Here is a 13,636-nt window from a genome sequence, read left to right as displayed (position 1 = left end):
CCGTAACATTCCTCTGGGTCTTCCCAACCTGTTGTGAAAGCCGTCACGTGGAGCCTTCCTCACCTGACACCACTCTCCTGGATTCCTGGCTGGCTTGATCTCTTTTGTTTTTAAAAATGTTGTGCATTTACTGCACATTAAAAAGAAAATCGAATGTCACATAAAGATATTATAATGTATGTAATGAGTTCTGATAAGACCATCATCTAAAGTGATGTTTCAAAAACTATGCATTTGCTTACCTCTACATACAAACCAGGAAACCTTTGATTAGAGAGATACAAAGGCATACAGGTTTCCTTTTTTGTTTCCAGAGGTAAGCCAATAAAGAGCTATTCGTATATAGATGCAGCTGTAGACCAATGTTTTCTCGCACTACACACTTGAGACAATGTTATGTAGTTAAATACATATTTTTTCCAGAGCTTTTGAAGACCTATTCAGGCTAGAGAACTGTAAAGATTTCCAGTTGCTTTGTGGAGTTAAAATATGCTATTTGTAAACTTTGGATGCTCAAAGGAGTGGCATGTAGTTCACACAGATACACAATCAAGTTATTATTGTGACTGGTCTTAAGTTAAATAGGCCTGCATTTGCAACTTGAACATATTGTGCAGTTCCATTTTAAGTAAAGCCTGATCTTAACCGTGGTATTGTGTGACTCTTCAGTGCGGGCTGCGTTCGTGTGACACATGACAGCAGAATTCACGATACAGATGTGCAGTGTGAAATGTAAGGCTAATAATGTAATTTAAAAAGGCTAGTCCGCAGTAGCAGCCAGAAGGAAATTTCAATTAGGTCGAATAACAAAGGAATAATTTGGCAAAATAGTGCACAAATAATTGTTGTGATCTCTAGATCTTCAGCCTGCCTAACAACTCCGACATGACACCCCCTTTGAAGCTGTCATATACTGCAGCTATTGTAGCATTAATCACCATCATTCAAACTGTCCACATTTCATTAGCCCCTGATAGACTGTTTGTGGACTGGATTAATGCAGCGGACTGAAAGAAATGTTGCTTTTTTCCTCCTCCGAGACCAGGCTTTGAAATGACACCAAATGACACCAACCTCACAATCCTGTACGCCCTCCCATACAAAAACACAAACATTATACTTCGTGAGATATGAAGATCACAAGTAAATCATAGTTTACATACTAACCAGCAAGCAAGGGCAGACCTGTCAGTTGCCCTGAATGACAAGCACTGCAGCTGATTGTAGGTGTCACCTCTCAAGCTGTTGCTTTCCTGAGTGATGTAAATATTGCTGTGGAGGACTGGATGTGTAGCTGTGGGGTCCATCAGTCGAACCCCAGGAAAGGTTGACTTAGAACATAAGAACATAAGAAAGTTTACAAACGAGAGGGGGCCATTCGACCCATCGTGCTCATTTGGTGTTCATTAATATCTAAGCGATCCAAGGATCCTATCCAGACTATTTTTAAATGTTCCCAAACTTTCAGCTTCAACCACATCGCTGGGTAGTTTATTCCAGATTGTGACTACTGTCTGTGTAAAGAAGTGTCTCCTGTTTTCTCTCTCTAAATGAGGAATTGGAGAACAAATATAATATTTATGCTTTCTTTTTTTGTTGTTGTCTGCAGTCCAAGGCCTTGTGATTACATCATAAAGGTTTTGAGGAGTTATTTGTTGTTATTGTTATTTTGTATTATTTTTGCCAGTTAAACAGTTATCTTAGTCTCGCTTAACTTCTCTGATTAGCACAGCAAATTATTCTTTGTACTGTGGTTTAATCTTCTTTGAAACCATTTAGCTCAATTAAGTTTGCCTTTTGGAAGATATTGCGCCTGTGGCCTTCAAATGTTTTTTCTTTTTTTCTTTTTTTCCAAGTAGTTTTTATTTGAAGATGTAGTACTCATTGCTTACATAAAAATGAGATCATTTTTCCCTCTTGAGCAAGTTTCAGCACTGAAGTATATTTTCAGTGATGGGAGTTATGTTATAGTTTTAGCTGGGTACTTGGGTTGCGAGGGACTTGTCTGTACTGTTAGCTTGTTAAAATGTTTGGCGATTGTAATGTAAAACAATCTTAACTTTTTTTTTTTTCTTCAGTACAAAAATCATTTTAATCTCAGATGTAACGGTGTGTTTTTATTCGTGTGTGTGTGTATATTTATACGTGTGTATGTACAGTTAGGTCCATAAATATTTGGACAGTGACACAATTGTCTCATCTATCCATAGGGTGTTCTTGATCTGGCCAACTGTTTTTCTTCACCAGGGAAAGAATTCTTCTGTCATCCACCACAGTTGTTTTCTGTGGTCTTCCGGGCCTTTTGGTGTTCCTGTGACTATGGGTTCCAGACTTCAGGCAGTCATTGACTGCAAACGATTTGCAACCAAGTATTGAAACTCACAATTTAATAATTATGTTAGTTTGTCCAAATACTTTTGAGCCCCTACAATTAGGGGGACCACATATAAAAATGGGTGTAATTCTTATACCGTTCACCCAATCTGGATGTAACTACCCTCAAATTAAAGATGAAAGTCTACACTTCAAGCACTTCTTGATTGTTTCTATTATTACATTTGCGTATGTATATATACATATGTATATACAGTTAGGTCCATAAATATTTGGAAATTGACACAATTGTCATCATTTTGGCTCTGGACACCACCACAATGGATTTGAAAGGAAACAATCAAAAAAAGTCACTCACTGGTTCTTCATGGCACAATTGTTCTAAAGATGCTAATTGTATTCTATACAGTCATCTCCTCAGAGACACAGGCCTGTATCCTGTTAGTTTCCAGTGATGTACTTGAACAAACACATTAGTTGCATTATCCCCTTGTCATTTAACACCTAACAGTGATAATTGCCAATTCTATTTTAGGGTTGAGGTGGTGCTGTACCTGTGTCTGACACACAGATGTTCAAAAGGACAACTTATGAGCTTTTTTCTCCCTTTTAAAGGGGTATGCAGCTGAACATTGGGCATTAACTTCCCTGCCTTTTCTGAAATATGACAAACATTGACCATTTTATATGATTGTGATAAAGATTATTTTTATTTGGTCAGCTAGCAGTAGACGACTTCTAGTGCTATTCAGAGCTGAAATACAGACCCAGATAATGTAAGGGTCTCAAAGCATGAAAATCACTCTGTAATTCTTCTGGTTCTTTTCTCATGCATACAGTGTGATAACTGTTAGTCTGGCTTGTATTATCTGCATTTTCAGATTTTTTATTTTTTATTTGTTTATGCATGCGTTAATAATTCTGCTAGAGTATACGGTATACTTTCTTGTTATTATTTGGTTATATTTCCATAGACATCCATCCATCAGTCATGCAAGTAAGCAAGCTATCAATCAAGAAACAGCCTACATTGTGTATAAATCTAAGTTAATAGTATTTCTAATCAGTTTGTTTCTTGTATCATTTTTATTTTATTTATACAATTTACCTGGAACCATCAGAATCAATGATCACAACTGGTGCAGAGTTCCCAATGTCAAAATTACTTTGTAGGAAATTGAATTGCGAAATTAAATACCTGCAAAATCCTGCCACAAACCTGTCCCTTAAACTGCCGTTAGGGGAGCTCCTGAATAACTGAGGCAGCAGTTCTACAGTTCTAGCTTACGCTTTGCAGGACAAATTTAAGGGAGCCATTACTCTGCTCTGGGAAGTTTAAGTGTCTTCAATCACATCAGTATTTCTCATGCACATATTCATGGTCCAGAGAAAATTCCAGGTAATTCTGGCCTGCGCTCTTACTTGGAATAAATTACTGATCAGAAAGTTGCTTTCCTCCCCTTAGATTAATGACATTTGTTGCACGTCATGCACACTCCTTTCTTGTTGCTTGAGGAAATTAGTCTCTGCTTTCCTGGTAAATCGGAACCCATTGAGATGGATCATGGTTGGTGAGGAGGGAGGGAGGGAGGGAGGGAGGGAGGGAGGAGAGAGAGAGAGAGAGAGAGAGAGAGAGAGAGAGAGAGAGAGAGAGAGAGAGAGAGAGAGAGAGAGAGAGAGAGAGAGAGAGAGAGAGAGAGAGAGAGCACAATGAACAGGGTAAAGTGTATTTATTATAGAAAGTGCTGAAACTAAGGTGGAGGTGCGGATCTGCAATTAAGCTCCAAAGGGAGGAAATTGATAAGTTACTGTGATATCAGGGGTGTTTTAAATTAAGGCACGGGGCGTTATTAAACGCTTCTTCCATTAGCTCTAAGTGTGTGTAGGATTTTATGGCTGCCAGTGAAGTGCTTTAAATCTAACATTTCTTAATGAGGGAGGCGGAACTCTGTAGGTGTTCTGAATGGCGTTAAGCTTTCAGCGGTAATTTAATTAGGGTGGCAGAAGTTGGGAAGAATTGTGTTGAAAAAGAAAAATCGCTCCGTTTTAGAATTTGCCAAGGGTTCCATTGTTTACTGCATTTCCAAACATGGGCTTCGCTTTCTTCTCAATTGCTCAGTACTTTCTGTTCTTCTTGAGCGTTGTTGTGTTGTGAAGAAAAAATAAATGAATGGCAGCATTGTTTCCTGGGCAAAGCGGGATGCATTCGCCCATTGTATTTCCTTGGAAAATCAATTCGCCCCAGCATGGTGTTTTTCACTTGCATTGTAAACTGTCACAGTAGTTGGAAAGTTGTTACTGTATTGTTAATGGCAATGTTTTTGCTAGTAAACTCTGCTTTCTCCCACACGCTCTCCTGCACGCCGCATACATTGAGGGCTTGTTTCGTCAGCAACACCAACACACACAGAGAGAGCACCCTAGAACAACTGCTGTCTGGTCAGACTAATTGCAGAGTCAGTATTAAAGTGAATAGGTATGGATTCCACTATATAATTGTGGAGCAACACAGCACAGAGCCATAGACAGGCATTGTGCCGTGCTGCCAACAGCATGCGAGAGGCTGTGAAAGAGAGACAGCATGTTGGGCTCCTTGGATATCCTTTATAGTGTCTTAATTCACAAGGTAAAGATCAGAGGGAGACTTTGTCGGGGGAAGAAACTGCTTTGTGAGGTTGGTGAGGTTTCACTGGGTTTATAGTCTGTGGCTTGTGTGAGATAACTGTTTGGAGTCCATTCATACATATTCCTTTTGGACTTGAGCACATTCTCTAAGGATTTTTTAAATTTCTCTGTGGTGTGAGTGCAGGTAACCGAGTCTTAAGTTATCAACTAGAAAGAATACATTTTCCTCTATAACCATGTACCCACCATGACAGAATCTTGACCCACCCTAAGATCATACATTTTTATAAGTACAGTAAGATGCTTTGGACTCATTCATTCATGACCGATTGGTTATCTTCATAAGGTTGTTACTGACAGCTGTTTTTGAGAGCCGTCCTCATGTTTCAATGGGACAAAGAAAACGAATAAGAAAGGAGGGAGCTGAGAAGTGCTGTGTGTTTGTGAGCAATGGCTGGAGATCCTGTCCTATCCTTCCCTTCCTTTTCTCGCATGTTGCCTGATGTTTTTGTTCTTTGTTGTTCGGCAGCTCATCGCGGTGTACGAGGAGCAGGAAGCTCAGCGGGGGGTGGGGAGCCCCAATACCAGCCTGACGGGGAGACCCAGCCCAGACCCCTATGAGAATGAATTGTCTGCGCAGCTCGACGCCTTCCAGCCAATCAGCGGGGAGATCGAAGTCAACTCGACCGCCCTGAAGTCAAGTACGTACCCCCAGTGTTTTTGATGTGGGAATATTAATTTCATCTCTTGACACATTTTGCTAACTAAATATTAATAAAAAAAACAAGCCCGCAAAAGAATACACACAATAGTCCCCCCCCACCCACCCACACTTTATGAAAGGTGTTACACATAACTGCCTGCAAAAACACTAATATTATATGTTTTATTATTTTTTCTTTCCCCCTTACATTCTGGAGCAGTGAATGAATGATTTAGAGCTATGTAAATGTTACTGTCTGCAGCGCTGATTTGCATGATGTTTAAATTGGGCTAGTTAGTCAGCTGTGAGACTTTTAACCTTTATTGGTTGTGTCAGCATTACCATGCATTACTGTACAAAGGTAATCAATGTCGAGAGCGTGCTTGCACTGGTCAAGTGGCCTCGCTGTCTCCTCTCTTCATTGTCAGAAGGTTAGTGTGCATGTCTTTGTTTGTTGCCTTTTCGTACTGTAGGGCCTCTTTATGCGGTTTGATATCATGTAAATTGAACAGTGTCACAGAGCAAGGATGCTGAACTGAAGGGAGTCCTAGCAGTAAATGTAATATACACAACTGCACACGTGTAAGGTACTGAGCTACTGAAAAGCCTTTGCTTTTGTGGTCAGGAATTTATGAGAACAAATCATCTTATCAGTTGTAGAGAACCGAGTCCTTGTGGAAGAGTGTACAATTAATTTACTTTGCACTTTATCTCTTAAATTGCCTAATTTTATGCCAGCTGTTGGTAGAAAAAAAACACAAAAAAACAAAGCCTTGCTTGCATCACAGCTTGTGCCTCCTGTGCAACAGCAGTAGTGTTTTGCACTCTGAGTCTGGATGTCCTGCTCACACACAACATCCACATCATGAGTACTGTATCATATGTACGCTGTAAACAAAACCCCATCATCAAGGCCCTGTTTGTAAATAACATTCTTCAGGGAAAGTGGTTTTGTTTTGACTATTTACGTGGATCAGCGCTCCTGATTCTTTACTATGATAAGCGATAAGCTGGATGCTTTCATCGGGAGTGATTCCTTTAAATATTCATGTTTTGAACTGCTTTGTTTTGCGCTTTGATGCTTGAAGTGTAAGGTCTGAGTAGCTTCTTAAAAATGGATGAGCGATTTGACTGGTGGTGATTTTGAGACTTGCCAGTAATGTGGGTGAATGAGTGATTCTTTCTTGTCCTGGAAAGATCTCATCAGCACACAGTCTGCTCGCCCTACTTTCCCCTCTGTCTTAATTTTTAATTGCCTCTGTCTTAAAAAAAGAAAAACAATACTGCTAAATGTAATACAGATTTTAGCAGCAGCTGAAACAATCATGTTACACTGTCTCTTTCCATTGTGCATTGTCATTGTTCTGAAGCGAGCCGCAGATGGATCCTGAAACTGAATAATAGAAAGTGAGAACCGTGGCATAACAAAGTTAGGATGAATTGATCTCACCTTGTGTCAGTATAATCTAAAATTTCATTTTCACTTGGATCGTGCTGTGGGTGTCTTTAACCGTTCTCTTTCAGCACGTATATCAAATGTGTAATTGAGCCACCTGACATTTTAGAGTGCCGCCAAGCCACGAATGCAGGCTGATCGAGGCCCATAAATTGCATCCTGGCAACTGCATTTTCACTGAAAGCTTTAAACTGATTTACCCCCACTGTTATTATGATTGAAATACTTATATTGTATTGTTCCTGAAAGCAGTCATAGTAGTAGTATTTTGTTAATTAATCAATTAGCCTAAGTCTTTGTATGATTGCTTTCTGGTGTTGTAAGGCGTGTTATTTTTATACAGATAAGAAATAGGCTAGCTGCCCAAATTGTGACAAATGGTGTGAAAGATGATTGAAATTGCATTCTTAATTGTAATGCAATCTGACACAAAATATGAATCAAACGCAACATGGACCATGCAGAACAAAAGAGAAGCTAAAATCAAACCCACAAAACAACAGGCATGACCTAATTCCATACTGCGGACAGCCTCACAGAAAAGTTTTCTAACGAAACTGTAGGTTCTAGGGTCAGTATTTCACAAAGATTAAATGTTCACACTGTGCATTATTTAGTAACTCCACACTTAGTGGGAGTGTATAGCATAAGGCATTTTGGCACCCTCTTTCCTTAAAGTTTAAAAAAATATTGAATTTATTCTACCCCCACCCACAAATGACGCACCTTGGTCCATGTGCACAATCAAACACAGTTAAACAATATAGAGAGAGTTATGGGTAATGTTCCACATTATAAGGAAAGAAAAACAGTATCTTTGCATTCGTCCTTGTAATTGATGAGGTTTCCTGTTGGTTTCCTGTCTTGTTTAGGCTTTGAACACGCATATCTTAGTAAAGATTCAATAAAATGTCATAAAACGTGTGATGCTAAAAACCTGCAATGTTCAGGAGATGGCTCTATCATCTCTCAGCTTTTCTACTGCTCTGTCAATGTAAAATGTGCTGACTGATAGCTCTCTGAATTAGCATCTTGCAGCAGGGCAACTTTACATGTCAGCCCCGGGAGGGTAGTTCTAGTTTCTTATAAATAACCAGTGCCTCTGAGAAAATGATTCAGTTCAACTGATGCCAGAAAGATCTTATTAGCGTCCTGCCAGTATTTAACATAAGTAGCAGGTAGATGGATCCTCAAGTGAATTTATACGCATCAAAGGAACCCTTTCAAATGAACAGACCTGTAGTACATTGAAATGTTGGGAAACTGGCTCACTTTGGTCCTTGATTGTACAAGCAATATATTATTATTATTTTGCTGTATGAAAGGTTAATAAAGGGGTTGTTGAGCTTCATGTTTTTGATAAGTCACATTTTGGAGATTAGTGTGCTTGCAACAGTACTTGTTATGTTATGAATTATGCAAAGACATGTTTTTTTCGACTTTAATAGCTCATTGTTTCTATTTCTATTCTTTACTGTATATCCCAGTTGAAATTAAAATACCTGCAAGGTATCATCATAACATCATGACTGAGCCTAATTGCACATTGAATTGAGTTCTAGCTCAACCCTAAATATGATATATTCTTTTGTGTTCTTTAATGCCTATTAATTTAATTAAAATAATCTAAATATTTCCATGTGTGCATAACATATCTGCTATGAATATGAAAAGTATTACTTTTATCTGATTTAACATGTTTATAGTTTTTAAGAAACTTTGTTCATTGTGTTCATCAAAAATTTAATGTAAATACAAATGTTAAATTCCATAAATGTATGCGACACACAAATGAATAATTGACCCTGGCCAAAAGCAGACAGTGTTTTGTTTAATATATAATTTTGAACACACTGCCTCTTAGTACAGATGCATTTGTAACATTACCGTCAATGAGGCAGAGGAAATGCACAGTGGTTAACCAGTCCTTTTGTCTATAAAATATTAATCATAGAAATGCATTTTGTGTGATAAACATTTTTATCATGTACGCTTTTATTAAGCATCTTCTTTTGTCATTAAATTTAAGAAATTGAAAATGGCTGCATGTGGGTTACTTAATTCATTAGGCTGTAAAACAGATCTGATTACAATGATCTGCAGCTGCAGCTGGGACATATACCTGCTTTGTGTTCCTCCAGAGAATGAATTAGAGGCAGAAGGCTAATGCCTTACTCAACCCGAGGAGTAAACAGGGTTCCTGATTAATCCCTGTTTAGATGGACAGAAGAACCACCAAACCCTCAGTGTCAAGAACAGCAATTCGAAGAGCATTTTAAAAATCACACTTAACAACAACAACAAGACTCAAATGAGCATTTAAACACGTTCATTCTCGCGGTCTCTCTCCAGGGTTCTAGGATTTTCAACATGGCTTTAATTGTGATGACCATTTCAAATCTCCTCATTCACAGACATATTAGATGCAGTGGACATCTGTACATTTTTCCTGCATGTGTGTTTTTTATGGACCTGAGGAATGACCTCACCTTTTAATTTGTTCCTTTTGAATGGGGTGTTTTCTTGAACCTTATTCCTCCTTTTCTTGTCCAGTTCATATTTTTTAATTTAAACATCAAGCTGTTAGTGTCGGTTTACAAAATAAACTCTCCCTTTTAATTTGCTGCGGTGGTAAATAAGCTGTTTGTCATGTTGGGTTTGCCTGACGCCCATCTGTGATTTTCACCATCTGTGCCTCAAAAAGGGAAGAGAGAGGAAAAAAAATAGTCCTTAATTTGATTATATGCGGTACATCCATCTTAAGCAGAAATCATTTGGAGTTGGTCATGCTTTCATGTGGGTCTTGGGTGTTTTCGGTCTTGGCCTGGTGGAGGTGAACTGAAATCATGATGGATAATAGCTCAGGGACTCCAAACCTGTTTTCCTGTCTTTTTAATTTCATTTTGAGACTGCAGTGCCTGTTTCCTGAAGCGTGACTGAGATTGGCTCTGCTGTCAGTCTTTCAGAGCTGCTAAGACCCCCAGCCTGGGATGAACCCAGCTCCCCAGTCTGTCTCAACCACTGGTTTCTTTATTAAGTTGATTATAGTGCTCTCTTTGCTTAGTAGATACCCAGGGTCCAGCCAGCCGTAAAGAGGAATGCATTCGTTAAATCCAATTTGCCCTTAATTCAGTTATATGATGACCGGTGAGATCCCATGAATTAAACTTTGAAGTAACTATGCATTATTGTCATTATTTAAAGTGTAGTACCCTCCCCTTCTCCCAATATGATTTTAAATTGTTTTTGGAAAGTTCAAATGTATATGTAATATATGTGTCTGTCTAAGTCAATCTGGTAAATCTATCTAAAAATGTGCTCTCCTCTATGTATCCATCCATCTATCAATTTTCTGCCTATCTGTGTCTATTTACTTGTCTATCTATCTACCTAACTATCAATGCATCCATCAATCAGACATTCTTGGGTAATTGCACTTGGCTGGACCTAGACAACCAAATGCAGTCTTTTTTTTATATTTGTCATACCATCTAAATTAAGTTGGTTTTATTTACAGTACCATGATCTGTCAGTCACACCAAAGAGGATACCCTTTTGTCAATCAAAACTGATACATTTCTGAAGACCGTTTGTTTGTTCATTTTTTTTCTTCCAATAATGCATTTGATGAATTTTGGAGTACGTTTTGTATATTCCAGGTAGAAAGACTGTGAATCCTGTTCTTCTGTCCACTCTTTACTATCTCTCAGTGTCTGGAGATTATGGAGTCATGTTTTTAACCACTCTCCTTGAGAAGACCACAAACCTCAGGAAATATGGTGTGAATAATGTTCTGGCCACTTTTAACCTGAGCATCTGCAAACCAGTTTACCTACAAGGGGGTCTAGTTGAGTTTAATTGTACAGTACGGGGTTGGATTTTACTTGGGCAGTGGTTCGAACAGCTTGTTGACCTGTTGCTTCAACTAAAACCTTCACCAGTATTTGGACAGAGACCAACTATCAGGCCTCAACCTCCAGCAGAGGCAGAGCAGGTACTGAAGAGGGCTACCTATTTATCCTCTCTATAAAACATATGCAGTGGCGAAAATTAATCCCGGTTTCATCCATAGGGCCTGTGGTTGCGGGATCTAAGCCATGTTTGGCCGAATGAGACTGAATTTGCATTTCTTTGGATGGCAGTCGCACAGATCCCCCCCTCCCCCCACTCCTTCCCAGGCTAGATAATTAGAGTATTATTGATCCTGCACTACAACACTCTTTTACTAATACTTCCCTCTACCCCAAAGAAAATGTTATCACTAAGTCCATTTACAACCTGAGGGAAAAACATTTTAAGCAAAGGGATGCATTATTGATTGCTAATAAGATGGGTTCACCTTCACTGACAATTTTCACAGAAGTTACTGAGCTATTTCCTATACGTCTGTAGAAATGCTAATTAGTCTGGATTAAGGGTAATGCATTTACCAATGATGCTGCTGATTTAGGCTGTGTAGCATTTCTTAATTTACATGTATAGACAAATGTGTTTTAAGTGAGGGATATTTTCATACTGTATTATCTTCCAGTTCAATGGATTTTTTTTTTTTTGTAACAACAATGTGTACAATTCCTACTCTTGGCTGACAGACTGACACTTCTGATGTTTGTCCTCTTTGACCCTCTTTCCTGGGTTAAAGGTTGAAGTTAGGCACACTTGCGTCCCATCGTGACAAGTTTATAGCTGCCCAGCTGATGTAATCCAGTTAGGATCATTAAATGAAGACACCTAGTGATTTTAATAATGGCATTTTATAGGGACTTTAGAGTGAGTTCAAGGAGACTTCAATGCCATAGAGCACAGCTGGAATGAACTGAACCGCAGAGACCCTCTTCTTTGGCTTTCTTTTGAGAAAAGGTTGCAGTCATTATTAAGGAAGAAATTGGGGTGGCACTTTATTAACGATCTGTTGTCCTATTCTGTCTGTTGTGCCAAATTTGTTTAGTATTTCAATTTGGAGTTAAGTTGGCTGACATTTTTATTTATTTTTAAGATCTGCAACCTTTAGTTTGTAGAAAAAACTTAATGGTTTAAAGAAAGGACTGCATCTGTCTGGTAGAGCACTGAAGGAAGGTTTTCAAGCTGCTTTATAATTCTTTTTACACGGCTGTTCTGGTGAATTTACACAAGCAATGAGTCCAGCAGAGAGCAAATCAATGTCTGAGTACAGTGTATTGCTTTCAGTTTGAGTCTATCTGCCTGTAATTGCAAGCAATACAACAGGGCGGTATATGTTTTACATTCTTTCCAAACATTAGAAATGGAGACACATGTACTACATTTGATAAAGTAACCTTGCCCAACTTATCCCCCCAAGGTATTTGTGACACTTATCTTTACGAGCATTTGATTCAGCGGAAATTTTTGTTTTTTAACTGGTCCTTGGGGAGGTAGCATTGCTATAGTGCAGTAAATTGTGTCTGACATTCACAACCTTTCCCCATTGACCTGTGTGCGTGAGGTCAGCGAGCCTGAATGACCCTGACTCCTAAGAGGATGAGGCTCTTCTAATCTGTATAAACAATCTGGAAGAATGAAAACAAGCCCTGTTGTTTACAGAGGAAGGAGGGCAAGCAAATGGGGTTTCTGATAACCGGGCTGGCTTCTCTCTCAATGAGGGGAATGCCACAAAATCCACGTTTTCACATAACAGCAGTGCTGGATTGAAATGTAGGCAGAGTCCGTTTAGTTTCACCTGGTTAAACTTCAAAAGCCAGATTAATTTGTCAATCAGAGGGACTGCATTATGTTTTTGTCAGCAAGGGGTTTAGCATTCTAACATGCAGTTCCTTTTTATTCTGTTCTTTGAAAGGGAGAGAAAGTAAATATATATGTATGTATACACACAATTGTCTATGCATGTTTGCAGTACTGTGAAAAAGTTTCAAATCCTTATGTATAATACATTATGAATTAATAAAATGAAACAAATAGCTAATACAAAACAAATTAACTGATGAAATGTACATATTTTAATATTTTTTTTGCATTACTAAGGGGCCTTTTCTTATTTTCAGCTTCCATCCACTTAAGCCATATAATTTTTTGGAGCAATACCATTTTATAAACATGTTTTGTTATCTGCTTTGTTATTAAAATCTTTTAATTTTGTTAAAATATTTATAATGTAGTGGAACGTTGTTTCTCTTCTGTACTCTATATTCCAGCACTCACTCTACATATATTAGCATTAAACTTAATTACTATAGACAGTGATATCAACCTCAAATTCGTGAAAATTACTTAAATTAATTCCACTGCATTTTGCAATGCTGCTTTCAGTGTTCAGTGTTGCCTTTTTATTTTTTTTATAACAAGTTCTAATTAGTTTTACTCAATGTTTAACTTGTTGTTTTTCATTATTTCTATATCTTTAAACCATCAAATCTTTCAGATTGTTTTGCTGATTCAGAAAACTGCTTTACTGGAGATGTGCTAATGCAACACCTCTCTTCCCAGACTGACAACATGTTAACCTGTTTCTTTGAGTGTTGCTATATTAAGGATGTTTTGAA

At 38.3% G+C, this 13,636-nt stretch overlaps 1 protein-coding gene across 1 annotated transcript in view; it reads left to right on the top strand.

The window, feature by feature from the left end:
• Positions 1-13,636, top strand: part of LOC136711995 (partitioning defective 3 homolog B) — a 272,341-nt gene that overhangs the window by 63,513 nt on the left and 195,192 nt on the right. The window contains exon 3 of the mRNA XM_066688637.1: positions 5,489-5,660. Coding sequence (XP_066544734.1) covers positions 5,489-5,660 — 172 coding nt within the window. The remainder of the gene's footprint in view (positions 1-5,488; positions 5,661-13,636) is intronic.

Source organism: Amia ocellicauda, chromosome 16 (genome assembly GCF_036373705.1).
Source record: "Amia ocellicauda isolate fAmiCal2 chromosome 16, fAmiCal2.hap1, whole genome shotgun sequence".
Classification (NCBI taxonomy): Eukaryota; Metazoa; Chordata; class Actinopteri; order Amiiformes; family Amiidae; genus Amia; species Amia ocellicauda.
Note: the sequence above shows the minus strand (reverse complement) of the source record. Positions and strands in the feature narration are given on the sequence as shown.